The sequence below is a fragment of the Argopecten irradians genome, chromosome 9 (genome assembly GCF_041381155.1).
Source record: "Argopecten irradians isolate NY chromosome 9, Ai_NY, whole genome shotgun sequence".
Taxonomy (NCBI): domain Eukaryota; kingdom Metazoa; phylum Mollusca; class Bivalvia; order Pectinida; family Pectinidae; genus Argopecten; species Argopecten irradians.
Window position 1 is genome coordinate 4,286,840 of NC_091142.1, and position 14,009 is coordinate 4,300,848.

Here is a 14,009-nt window from a genome sequence, read left to right on the forward strand (position 1 = left end):
CCACATGATTGGTCCCATTGGTTTCTATTTTACTTGCAATCCACATGATTGAATAGCAAGATCTAACTGTCGTTGCACGACTCAGAGTTTGACTTTGACATACGCCTAATATTCCGTTAATATGTAACTTACACAATAAACTGTTGAATGTACGACTCGACTTTCGGTTCTGATAGTACCCTAGCCATTTCCCTGGCATCAATAAGTAGATCCTGTGACAAAGACCCGGTAACCAGCAGCCTGACGAGAGAGAGGCGGTGGGACGGTTTACACTTCCTCTGAAGAACTTCCGTCAAACACTCCCTCGACACCACCCCTCCACATTCCATCAGGTTCTTGATGACTTTGATGTCCCCTAACTTTACAGCGTTAAACAATGCCGCATTCTTCTCGGCTGTATCCCATTGTCGAGTTTTCAGGACTAACTTCAAGGCTGGATGTCGATCTGAGGGTTTCCAGTTTTTATGAATAACGCTTTGCAGACTTTTGTCTGCAAGCTCAGCTCCATTTTCTAAAAGCATCTTCATAAGCTTGAAATGTCCCATTTCTAAACACATTTGCAGTGCAGTGTTGATATGATCTTTGCTGAATTTACGACGTTCTAGTAAATACATTACAAGTGGATAGGTGTCATATCCAACTGGCTTATCCATGATTGCATATTCGAGACTCTGATCACTAAACGTCGCTCCGTGATCATGCAAGAAGAATACAACATCAGTATACCCAAGTCTCAAAGATTTGTCCATTGCCTTCATAAGTAGCTCAACAGACCAGGATCTAGATTCCAGTACCAGCCGGACCATTCTAAGTCTGTCGTAGTTTCGATAGTTTCCTGTGTTGTCCATGGCATTGGATAAACTGTTGTCGTCGCAGGGTTGCTGTAGTTCGCTAAGTAAGGGTTCTACAACGTCCATGTAACCTTGCTGAATATTTTTATTCAAAACCAAACATAGATCATCATTTGCCCCTCTCTTTTTAAAATGTTCGATAGCTATTTCTTTCAACTGACCTCCCATGTCATGAAGATTAAACAATATATCCCTGGTAGGCGATTCTCTTCTAACATCTTCAAACAGTGAAAGAAGCGCAGGACAACTTGTTTCACATGCAAACTGGATAGCTTCATTTAGGAGTGCTTCCGACCATGGACGAGATTTGAGTATGTATGCGATGATTTTGGAATGAGTATGACGTTCAATATTCCATCGAAGAACATGTTTTAAACTCAAATCATTGAAAAGTGCTCCTTCACTATTCAAGTACTGAACAACAGTTGGTCTACAAAGGATTAAAGCCAAGTTTAAGGCTTCGTTCAAATCGTCCGTTGACCAGGTCTCCGTTTTTCGCACAAACTCTAGAGTTGCTAATGTATCAGTTTTTCTTTTCACTGCGGCAAACAATGCATCTCTACGAAAAGAACCTCCTTTCAACCTCAGGAAAAAGATTGTAGAGCGTGATCCAGATTCTAAGGCATGATTGATAGCATCAGACATGTCGTTTGAAGTAGATTCGTGCTTTGATAAGACATAATCAACTTTGTCAGGAACATCACATGTTAACGGAGGATCTATATCCAGCTTTTTAAGCCATTGCAATGCCACTTCGCTAACGGTTTCAAACATTTTGATTTCTGTTTGATGAAGGGAATGTTTGGACACATTTGCCAGCGCATTTGGTGCAAACTTTGCCCCGACTTCGAATAAGACTTTCATTGTTGCAAACGTTCCGAAGCAAGTTGCTGCGTCAAGAGCATTGTCCAGCAATTTGGATTCCCAATTTCTTGACTGAATTAACAGTTTGACGATATGTTCCACCCCATTATGATTTGTTCCTGCCTTTCTGACAAAATCATCTGGAGACGGATCTCCACCTGCTTTGATCAACACTTCTGTATGATCGTGTTTGTTGAGATGAATGGCTTGGGATAACATCAAATTCAAACTTTTTTTGTCAACATTGGATGAGAAAAGAAGGAAACGAAATATATCCAATTCACATCGATTGAATGCATATTGGACGATGTTTCCATCGATCATTCCGAGGATTCTCTCAATAGCAATGACCTCATTGAGTGTTCTGTGTGAATTCAGAATGATTTTCATCAAGTGATAGCGATGCTCTTTGAATTCTAAAGAATGAAATATGGCATGCAGATTATTCATATTCATTTCTGATGCTACTTTCTGCATATCCTCCCAACGCATTCCTGTTAGCGTAGGTTCATTGCTACTGCATGTATACTGCTTCCGATTACATTTTCTTTTGAATCCGGTTTTGCACATAGTGACAGTCTTGTTTAAGAGATCACTTTGTGTACTATCTTCAGAAAACATGTCAATTTCTGATTGTATCCAGATGTTGTTTGATAGTACTAATTCTATCATGTTCTTGTCCTCTGAATCCAGCGCTGATCGGAGGTGTTTTGTTTTTAAGATTGCCCCATTACGAAGAAGAATTGATACAGATTCCAGGTGTTTATGATTCAAGCAGTACGTCAAACTTTGTTGTAAGTCTTTTACAAAACACAAAATACCCCTTTCTTTGACTATTAAATCATCAACGTTGAACTGAAAAAATGCCCTCAAAAAGGAAGCATTGCTTGAACAGCATTGTAACAAGCCTCTATATCGGATGTTCTTACAAATACCAAATGAAAAAAGGTCCTCGAATGCAAGCGGGTCGGCAGTATAATACTTGCAACTTCTACCCCGTTGACTCTCTAGAAAATCATTTACTTCACACTCAGTTGTGATATACTTGAAAAGACAATCTGCGAATTCTTGTTTACAGAATCTTGGAAATGATTCTAATGTAATTCTCCTGAATTTGTCTTTACGCATAATCATTTTGTAAATTCTCTGAGCCAGTGGTTTGTAACACTTCGATGGTACATACAGTGTACACATGTCGTTGTGTCGATCTTTTGAGAGATCAAGCAGTTCCATCACAGCACGGTCGCTACATGTTTTTATAACAAGCTCCAGATTTCCGGTGTTTTCTTTTCCAAATACTAGAATTACACCATCTGCAATTGATGGGTGACTGATTGAAAATTGTGTGTCTCTTTTTGTCAGATATGTTCCTTCCAGTGCAATGAGTGCGTGCTTAAGGACGGTCAGAACGTTACATGTGTGGGGAATGCCACACATTTCTGCGTATAACTTGAGAGTATTGTAGTCCTCTTCTGGCATTTGTAGACGGTCAAGCGTATCAATGTCTGCACTGTGATCGTTTAAGAAACAGTACACCAATGCAAAGTATTTGTGAGGTTCAGTGTTGCTCATTTTTTTAATTTCCTCTGTAAGTATGAGATGTGCATTCTCAAAAAACATGTCCCCTTTCTCAAAAAATGTATCGTTAGTAAAAAATAACTTACACATTTGAGGAAAACCTATAGCAACATTTGCCGAACGACTGCAAGCAGAATTTGACATAAAGTAGCGGTACATATCAGTACTTCGTTGTCTAGAAAAGTTATTGAAGATACTTAAATGCTCTTCCTGGGTCAGTTTCATGTCATCAGTCAAATCTACAGTTTTCTTTTCGGACAGAAAGTGGTCACCAACCATATCCTTTACCACTCCCGACTCCCGCATTGCATCCTTAAGTATATGTGTACGAGACGTTGCTACCATATACACATTTTTTTCGCCTAAACTAGCTAATATTCTATCAAAGAGCGGTTGCCAATTATTCAAAAGTCCTGATTGAAAGTTTATCTTACCAAACATGTCATCTACAAAAATTACAATATCATCTTTGTCGTTAACGACGTCACTCCAATCCTGAGGAGTCGTCACAATAATAGGTGTCTTAGTTTTGATATCATCGTCTAGGATACCGTCTCTGAGTTTCCTGCATACTTCCCTGCCCAGAGTTGTCTTCCCTTCTCCGGTGACTCCTGATATCATCACCATATTGTAGTCCTTTAGGCATTTGACCACAGCTTGTTCAGCCTTTGTCCTTGTAACAAGAATAGTCTTTGTTTCTTTCTCATGCCTTTGCAGCATTGTTTGTGCATTCTCTGAGAAATTAAAGAAATATAGTTCTTTAATTTGAAAAGATTGCGTAATACCTTGTGATAAATACAACTAATACAATAAATATAAAATAAGCTTTGATTGGACATTTTAACATTTTGTTGAATCAAGGATGTCTTAGTGTTTTTCTTCTGTTTAAAGGAAGATATAATGATCTCATTACTTCAAAAGTTAATGATCGTTTACCAAATTAAAATTTGCAAAAAGAAGCAATTTACCTATGGCAAAAAGAAGCAATTTACTTATCTACTTTAGATTTAGGGATACTCCAGGGGTTCCGATTACTTACGAGCTTTACACCCTTGGACTCTCTCATATTAAAACTGAAGGCAACAGAACAGAACAGGTAATTTAGTAATTTGGTGTACATCAAAAGAGCCGTATAACGTTACACTGTGGTTGACTGTGTGACTTTGAAGCAGTCTTCAAAGGGAATCTTTGCTGGCCTGTGATGGGTAAAATGTTTTCCACGGAGCTGACTTCAATTTTACAATAAGATAGTCCAGGGGTGTAGAGATCGTTAGTGTTCGGAACCCCTTGAGTATCCCTAAATCTAACATAGATAAGTAAATTGCTTCTTTTTGCCACAAGTTAATTAAAAAAATAAAGATCAGTGTTATGTGCTTTTTCACTGGTCACATGTTTTTACTAGTACAAATACTGTTTTCTCTGTGTCATCTTGCAAATATGCAATAACCTATGCATATCTATGCAGCCATATCAATAATCTGTAATATTAAATACTTTTTTATATTTTTGGTCACGAGGTGCAGTTATGCTTCGGTGAACAGCGTTCAAATTCTTACTGAATGTGTTTGTTTGCTTTAAATGAGATTGATTTATCAGGATAGAACTTATCGTTTATTTATGTGATATATTATATACCTTCAAGTGTTCTTCTTTTAGGGTCGTTCATAACAGCTTCTTTTTTCTTCTTTTGTTTAGGAACGCCATCGCCATCGGTCTTAATTGCTACAATTTACAAAATGAAAAACATATAATAGCATTTACTTGTCTATGAATAGTTATTTATATATCGAAAGTTCATCGACATATTGAAATGTGTAACTTCCTTTATGAATTTTATATTATGTAGGATCAACGACAACGTATATATATGAGAATATAAAACATTAAACACTCTATTTCATAAGATAATTACATTTCAACTGCATTGATACTCTTTGTCTCTGAATAGAAAACCAAGGGGCATGTTACGGAGCGACAAGTTTAGGGAAATAAAAAATGATGTATATCTAAGGATGATTTATCTTCATTTTGATTGCGTATACGGTAGTATGAACACGGTTGGCAACAAATATTTTCTATGTGGTGCATTAACAAAGCAAGAAAACATTACATTGGCAACAAACATAATAATTAATGTACATGTATCGCCCTAACGCTGTTCGTAGCCAACTTAGTTCATACTACCTATAAGCAGAACAAATGCTTATATTGACACTCCTGTTTTGGTTTTAGACAGAATAAAGCTGGCTACTGCTGTCACCATGGTTACTATGCTAAATAGATTGAATATACTCTAATGTACACACAAACAGATTTTACAAAGGAATGTATATAAATGGGTGTTTCGCGAGATTCGTGATGAAGCAGAATAGTTTTAACATTCGGTGTAGCCTGGATTTAATTTTATTATATTTATCATTATTAACCTTAATTTGATGAATGTTAGATCATTTTTGCATTATTATGATAGTATCACAGTAGTTAATATGATTTGTAAATAATCAACAATTACTACGCCAATTATCAATCACGCCGTACAATATGAATTGTTATAAAATGAAGCAGCTTTTATGAACATACACCAAAAGTAAACCTTTACTTCGATATAGATAGTTGAGTAGCATATCGAACACTGCCGAATCGATACACAATACTATTCATGGAATAAAACCAATTAATTTTACCTTGAGATGCATTTCTTTTTAACTTTCTCTTTGTAGAATCCATCTTCTTTCTCTTCTTTTTAGGAATATCACTATCCTCCTTGTTTCCTGGAAATTGTTATATATATATATTAATTGAATCATAAACAAATCAGTAACTGATTAATTGATCTGTTTCAGCAACCATTTAAATTTTTCACGAATTTGACAAAACATAGTCGCATTTTTAGTATTATTAAAACTACCTGTGTGATACATTTTAAAAAATCCTAAAGGTCCCAGAGAGAGGTTTTGTTGCTCGCTAAAGACATCGACCAGGGCTCACATTTTAATACAAAATTAAATTAAATTAATGTTTTACTTCATTAACGAAATAATGTTCTCAAAAGTGTGTTCCATATTTTAACTGAAAATATATGTAACATTCAAATTCTTGGACTGGAAGGGAGTACTCATTAACTGAGAAGTCTACAAATCTGTATATGTATTTGTGCTTGCTAGACATGTTATTAGCTGCCTCTAGCAACGTTTTTACATAATTTCACTATTTTCTGGCTTTCTTTCAGAGCTACGTGAGAGCTAGTGACTTTCAGTGAAGAGGTGGAAATTACAGTTGCGATTTATAAATTCACATAAGTATATATAGATTTTGTTCTATAATAGACAAAATGTGCGTTTTATTTTTTTAAAAGAAAAATAATGTTCTACATAGATAATTGGAAATGAAACACGGAATGAACCTCCTCTCTAAAAATGTTACAGCTTTAATGTATCCCATAGGCTGAAACTACATGATCAATACATATAATTCGTATTATAAAGGGACAATTCAGTGAAGACTATCTTTACACATAAGCACGAAGCAAATTAAAACATAAAAATATACAAATTGACGATTTCGATGTTTTTTTAGGAACTTTAATTGATATCGTTGAAATTCCTGATCGTATTGCTGTACGATTAAGCAGTTCTTATGTGTGAGCTGTGAGTTGATAATTACCGTTTTTGTGAATGAAAAATACTTTTTACAAATGATCATACATTTAACAATGTAACCTACTTTACTCAACTTGCGCAGTTTTGGGTTCGGCCTACAACATAGTCATACCAACATGTAATGGCGGAGAGCAAGCTAATTTTCGCATCACATACACTGAACAGTTTTGTTCCCTAGTATGTAAATCGAAATTCCAATGTATTATTTGACTAAATTGTCATTGTCCACAAAATACTATCAGTGACACCACACGTGTCACAAAACAACCAGAGTAATTATACAAACCTTGGTGGATAATAGTTTGACTCCCAGAACATATGTTATCGGTGTGCTTCACGTTCATAGTACCTACGTTCGTCTCTTCATGTTTTCTGTTGTCGATGAAGACATTGATCTGAGGATCTGAAATATCGGTTCAAAAGGGTGTTAAAACACTGTATCGCATAGCTGATTATTTCCGCAAATACGATTGTTTCGCGATTGCACACGGCTGTGAATGAAAACAAATTAATCCGCTAAAAATTGAAAATTCATTGAATCACTTATTATACTTATTTACTCATTTTAGTTCTGATCGCGAAAATGACCGGCTATACGATATATCTTTTGGAGTTACTGTAATATAATGAAATAGAAAGAAATATGGAATTACATTACTTTCTACTTCAATAGTAGGCTGGAACTGAGTCTCATTAACATTCCTTAACATCAAGGAATTCCGTAACTTTAAAATCCCCATAGGAAAACATTACTAACAGAAGTTAAGGAAATGCTTTTCGATGGAAAAATTCAGTTAATGATTTCCTTGAATTTAAGGAACAATGTTAATGAAACTAGGCCCAGGTAGCACTGCGCTAACTGGACAGGAACGATAACTCACTAACTGCAACAGTTTTGGGACATCTTATAAAAACTACAATCTTTGAACAACTTTCAGTTTATACCACACTTCTTCGTCCGTTTTTTGATTGGTTTACAAAGTTAAATTATTATTAAATTGTGACTTTTGAATATTGGTTGTTTGTCTTTTTGCTGATGAAAATATTATTACGCCTTAATTGCATATATCGCCAAAAACGCATTTATATTAACCTGGCTATATTCCTATCGAAGGAAATATAACAATTGGGGAGTAAACAAATCATACCATTCTTTAATTTAAAAGTCCATGTCTTAAAACCTCTAAAAATAACTTATAAGTACGAAATAGATTCCATAGTAAACTACTACCACTCGCTAATAAAGTAAAACCTCAAAGTCAGGATAGTAATTAAAAAAAAGACTGTTCTAATCAAAACAGTTACTTGATTGATAATTCTATCTATAATACATTAAAAACGAAGACTTGATTAATGTAACTATACAATAAATTGATTGATGTTACTATATCTGATGTTATAAACATACGGTGGACCCGCGATAATCCGGACGCCGGTAGTCCGGAAAATTCAAAATCAGAACAGAAATGTCAGGGAACGGATTTCCGTTACGTTACTTATAATCAACTAGTCCTGAAACTCGTTTTCAGAATCGGGATCTCCATTTTGGGAACGAAATGTTGTTTTCATTAATAAATTCCCTGTAAACGGATTAATGTTACTATATGTAGTATCGTAGTTAGAACAAATACTTACTACTTGTGGCAGCTTTTGAGTAGGCGGCCACGTCAGAAGAGGTTCCGGGTATTGCAACTGTTCCGTCGTTCTCGTTACTCGCATTGCTTCGGGTATGGGTAGGGATGGTACGGGAAAGAACATTATCAACAAATGTGTTGATCATCTCATCGCCGGCTCGGCTAATGCTAATATCTGTAATGAAATAGAAAAATGGAATGTAAGAGAAGAATAAAATATAAGGGTGTTATTCAACTCTCAGGGTATAAAAACTTATTTACATTCTGTTTATACCACATGCTGAATGAATTCTTTACCCGTTTTCATTGGCTTGCGAGGTTTAATTTGTTTCCACTTACGTTTATTTTCGGTATCCCGTTACCTTTTTCAACGTTATCAATAACAGAATTGAAAAGCAATAAAAAAAATTCATTTGGCATCTATGGGAGGATAAATACGACTTAAATGAAGCATGTTCGCGCTACATGATGAATGTGCAGTTTTCCTTTTGGTATTTATCTTCCCATAATTTGCGCTAAATACACCTTTTTAGAATGATGTTATTAAATTGTTTCAATCATTATCAAATAGCTAACAAAAGTAGCACTGGCTATATTTACCCACTGTTCTGGCAATGTCATTATTTTCATCGGCTTGTTCTTCCGTATGCAGCTGAAATAAATAAACCCAATTGGTGTTGTATCTTATCTTGACATTTTATCTTTATTATTGATTGAACTTGTTTTTGAATGTGTGGTATATCAATTCACAATAAGTTAAATAGTGATTCTGATAACAATGATAAATATTTATTTTGTTATTATTCTTATTAGTTGTTTTTTGGGGGATTTTTTTAGATCTTTTATTACTAGTTTTAGTTTAGACGAAGGAAATGCGTACATGTTACACTTCCTAAGTAAGATGATGTTTGAGTACTTAACAGAACATACCTGTTGATCCCGTTCCCGTGGACCAGGGTTCGGTTCGATGCCTTGTATACGCAGTAGCATACCAATAAATGCAACAGCCCCCTTCCTGTCCAGTTTGTCGTGTGTGAGAGCATACCGAACGCTGTTGACTGCTTTGAACATGTATTCTGTGTTCGACAGAACATCTTTCACCGGCACAGGTACAAACGTTCCTATACGTGCACGATATACCGCCAGATCCACGCCCATGATTTCCTGAGACACAAATATTATTTAATAGATATAATTATAATTGAGTTCCATATTCCTCATCAAAAAATGTCAAATAAAACTATAAGAAAATCAAAAATTAAAAAATAAAATAAAAATTAAAGTTTTAGATTTCATTAAAATAAACCACTAATAAATTATTAGAAACTCATAATTGAAATCAAATTATCGTGTTTGTCACCAATTATAAATAACCTGCAGATTTATGTATTAAATGATTGACAAGAAAACAATATTGACTATTTGTGTGTAGAATCAACAGTAAGTATTCACATGAAATGTTCGCTATCTTTTATTGCAAGCACAGAACAATTATAATATTAATATTTTTTTATTATCATTACTATTCATATTCACTCAGAGCAATAGAGAATAACCCCCTACCTTAAAGGTTGGACAGAGACATATCCAAGAGGAGATTCACGACTGACCAATCCTCGACACCAGAGAAGGTAATAATCTCCCTGTCTTTGTTTATGTGTAGGAAAGTATCTTTTTCTGCCTCTGAAATTAAAAAAAACATGCTGAAAACTACAATTACACAAATTTACAAAAGCGAGACATATATACATTAACTAAATTGTTTATCAATTTGGAGATTTCTCTTCTTTTCTTTGTCATATTGAAAATAATATCAGTTAAACTAGTTGCACTGTGACAAACAAAATTTTATTTAATCTTGAAGATAGGAAATAATTCTCCCATACTTGTCAGGTTATCCCGTTGCTAGGGAAAAGATAACTCTGTGAACATGCTGAAAACTACAATTACACAAATTTACAAAAGCGAGACATATAAACATTAACTAAATTGTTTATCAATTTGGAGATTTCTCTTCTTTTCTTTGTCATATTGAAAATAATATCAGTTAAACTAGTTGCACTGTGACAAACAAAATTTTATTTAATCTTGAAGATAGGAAAGAAAATTCTCCCATACTTGTCAGGGTTATCCCGTTGCTAGGGAAAAGATAACTCTGTGTTTTACCAGGGTAGACAGCTCACACTCGCTAGACAGTGACGTCATCAATACATGCGGCAATCATTTTTACTCACAGTGACTTTCATGTCGACTGAATTTTTTACTATTTCTCGTTAAAGTATGGGAAAAAAATCTCATTTGGACCAGTCAGGTGGACACGGATATCTCAACCCTCATTAGCGATTTTGACCGTCATCCCTCGGCAAGTCCAAAATCTTTCACTCGGGTTGAGATATCCCTGTCCACCTTACAGACCCATGATCTCTACTCGAGGAAGAGGTTCATGCCTGGCTTGCCAAATGTAAGACTGCCATGAAACCCTCAGAGGGCAGATATTTCTCTGTCCTACACTATAGGTAGGGAATTATCTTTTTCTGTCCCTGTAATTACCAAAAAACAATTAAAAGTTAACTTTATTGTTCATCATACACTGAAACTTCAATGTGGTGAACTTTGAGTCAAGCGTTATACCGCTTCCATAATAAAGTTTAACTTTGATGTTGTGTTTTTATGAACCAACACCTTCAATCAAGTAATGCGTTCTCGATATAACTTTTAGCTAAGTTTTTTTTAATTTAAAGCGTTGGATAATGTTATAGATAGTATACTGATAGGTTTAAAGTATGCTTTAGTATGTTCAGTCAACCATCCCGTCTGTGTGATATAGTCTATCAACTAGGCCTATAAGTGTGTTTGTGTAGTGGTAGAAACATAGTATAAACACAAATATATACACACAGTTTTAACAATATTTCTGAAATAGGTATAAGACAAACTAAAAACCGTTATTATGAATAACTACTTACCAATTTGTGGACATAGGAGACTTAAACGAGAACATGTTATATCATGTACTGGCTTAGCTTCCTAGTCTAGCTAGGCTTACACTATCAATGGCAATGTCAAGGCTGTTTCTGCGGTAGGCCTTACCAGGAATGTTCGTACTTTCAATTTCGATTTACAAATATCCTTAATATGACGTATACCGTATAGCCGGCTTTGTAAGCGGGTTATTTTATTTTATTTTTTTAAACTAAAGATGAGATAATGTAGTTGAAGCAGTTTATTAATTTGTTCTTTCGTTTTCGGTTTATGATTACAAGAATTTTGAAAAATGGACGATACCTTATAACCACTTTAACCACTGATCAGCCACCGCAATCTCAGGGGTTTAGCGACGATATTGATATGTAAAAAATGCTGTATCTCAGGCTAATAATTCTTACTAAGCTTGACTCATTTCCTATATGAAAATTGAGCAAATAATGTTCATAAATGTGTTTTCTTTTTCAATATAAACTGGTAACAGTAGATTTGACCCCCTCCACAGAGGAAAATCTGAGATTCCAAGGCCGTGAAATTCACGCTTTTGGAAAGATCCTTAAGATGAAGACTGTCTGGTACCAGTTTATATTGATCAGTGAATTTAGAAGAAGATGTTTGAAATTTTAGCTCTCTTGACCTGTTTTGGCCCCGCCCCTCTGGCCCCTGGGGGTTGGCCAGGACCAATATGGATATGATGTAAAAATGTTATATTAGGCTACTAATTCTAACCAAACCTAATTGTAACTCATTTCATATGTAAAGTGAGCAAACAATGTTCATGAAGGTGTTTTTCTATATAAACTATCGTCAACCTGACCCCGTCCCCAGAGGAAAATTTGACATTCCAGGGTCACATAATTCACATTTTTAAAGGACCCCAACACCTTTCTATCTATGAAGAATATTTGATTCTACAACATCTGTAAGTGGAGAAAAAGAATTTGAAATTTAGTAAATTTTACCCCTTTTGGCCCCTTACATAGCCTTGACATTGAATATCAGTTTATAAAGTCATTGATAGTGTAGGTCAAGCTAGACGAGGAAGGTAATTCATAATACGATATAATATGCTTCTAGCTTAAGTTTCATATGTCCTCAAATTGGTAAGTAGTTCTTCATAATAATAGTTTTTACTTTATCTCACACCTGTTTCAGAAACATATTGTTATAAGATGTTTATATATGTTTATCTTATTGTGTCTGCCTGTACTCATACATACACAAACACATACAGTAGGGTCAGTTTACAGACAGAACGGCTGACTGAACAATTACTTAGGCGTACTAAACACCTATTACTGAACTATCTTTAAACGTAACTAACGATTTTGTTTTTTATAATCTAGCCATAATTTATATCGAGGAAGCATTGCTTGAATGAAGAAATACATAATGTATCGAAATGTAAACATCGGAGTTTAACATTGTAACTATGAAAGCGGTGGAACGCTTGACTCACAGTTCACGCCACTCAGGTTTCAGCGTATGAGCAATAAAGTTAACATTTAAAGTATTTCCGGGGATATGCATTGACGCAATTAACCCACAGTACATATATGTTAACAATAAAGCTGACATCTCCAAATTGATACACAATTTAGTTAATGTTCATATGTCTCACTAGTCGCGAATTGTCTCGCTTTGTGTACTCATAAGCAGTCAACCTTCATGACATGTCTTAAAAATGGAACATAAATATATACAGCGTATTAAGTATATTTGGTACAAACTGTCAAAATCTTGATTGTAGAATATAAACTTTCAAAATACTGGTTATGTATATAAAGAAAAACACACAATAAATTCAAGATAGTATCTTTCCTTATTTGTAAAGAAGAGATTTCTTCTTATATCAGTAAGTTTTTATGAAGAAAGATAACATAGATGGTAACATCAATCCATTCCTTGTGTCTTTAACATTACAGATAGTAACATCAATCCATTCCTTGTGTCTTTAACATTACAGATAGTAACATCAATCCATTCCTTGTGTCTTTAACATTACAGATAGTAACATCAATCCATTCCTTGTGTCTTTAACATTACAGATAGTAACATCAATCCATCCCTTGTTTGTATTATATTACAGATAGTAACATCAATCTGATGGAAACCTTTAGAAGTAGCATATCAGAAGAGAATAGAGGAATAATAGCGATACCTGAACCATATTCCGGAGCAGTAGCAATTCCAACAACTGTCAATCAATGTACGGAATAGAAATGTTATAGTAGTAATTTCACTGCACTGTAATATAGATATAATGATTTTTGGCAGTGATATTTTCCCAGCTCTTATTAGTACCTAGCTGTAACAGTAAAACCTATGCATTTCAAGTCCTGTTATTATTATAATAAAATGTTTGTATTTTGTGTCGCGAATAAATATTAAATTAAAGATACTTTAAAGGTCATCACTTATTGACAGCAAAATTTGAT

At 34.7% G+C, this 14,009-nt stretch overlaps 2 protein-coding genes across 6 annotated transcripts in view; one reads left to right on the forward strand and one right to left on the reverse strand.

Annotated features, from left to right (window-relative positions):
• LOC138331136 (uncharacterized) overlaps positions 1-14,009 on the reverse strand; it is a 19,322-nt gene continuing 5,313 nt past the window's right edge. The window contains exons 1-9 of one of the 2 annotated variants that reach the window (XM_069278599.1): positions 11,553-11,674; positions 10,150-10,269; positions 9,517-9,750; positions 9,187-9,238; positions 8,588-8,761; positions 7,239-7,355; positions 5,978-6,064; positions 4,929-5,015; positions 1-4,027 (exon numbers count right to left, since the gene is read on the reverse strand). In XM_069278599.1, the coding sequence (XP_069134700.1) occupies positions 129-4,027; positions 4,929-5,015; positions 5,978-6,064; positions 7,239-7,355; positions 8,588-8,761; positions 9,187-9,238; positions 9,517-9,744 (4,644 nt within the window). In that variant the 5' untranslated portion in view covers positions 9,745-9,750; positions 10,150-10,269; positions 11,553-11,674 and the 3' untranslated portion in view covers positions 1-128. Of the gene's footprint in view, positions 4,028-4,928; positions 5,016-5,977; positions 6,065-7,238; positions 7,356-8,587; positions 8,762-9,186; positions 9,239-9,516; positions 9,751-10,149; positions 10,270-11,552; positions 11,675-14,009 lie in introns of those variants that run through there. The other variant, XM_069278600.1, reaches the window with a different exon arrangement.
• The window catches only part of LOC138331137 (uncharacterized), a 22,538-nt gene continuing 21,098 nt past the window's right edge, over positions 12,570-14,009 (forward strand). For 2 of the 4 annotated variants that reach the window (XM_069278602.1, XM_069278606.1), the window contains exons 1-2: positions 12,654-12,674; positions 13,661-13,780. Coding sequence is in view for 1 of the 4 variants with exons in the window: in XM_069278609.1 (XP_069134710.1) it covers positions 13,678-13,780 (103 nt within the window). In the remaining 3 variants the exon portion in view is untranslated. Of the gene's footprint in view, positions 12,675-13,660; positions 13,781-14,009 lie in introns of all 4 variants that reach the window. The other 2 variants (XM_069278609.1, XM_069278604.1) reach the window with 2 other exon arrangements.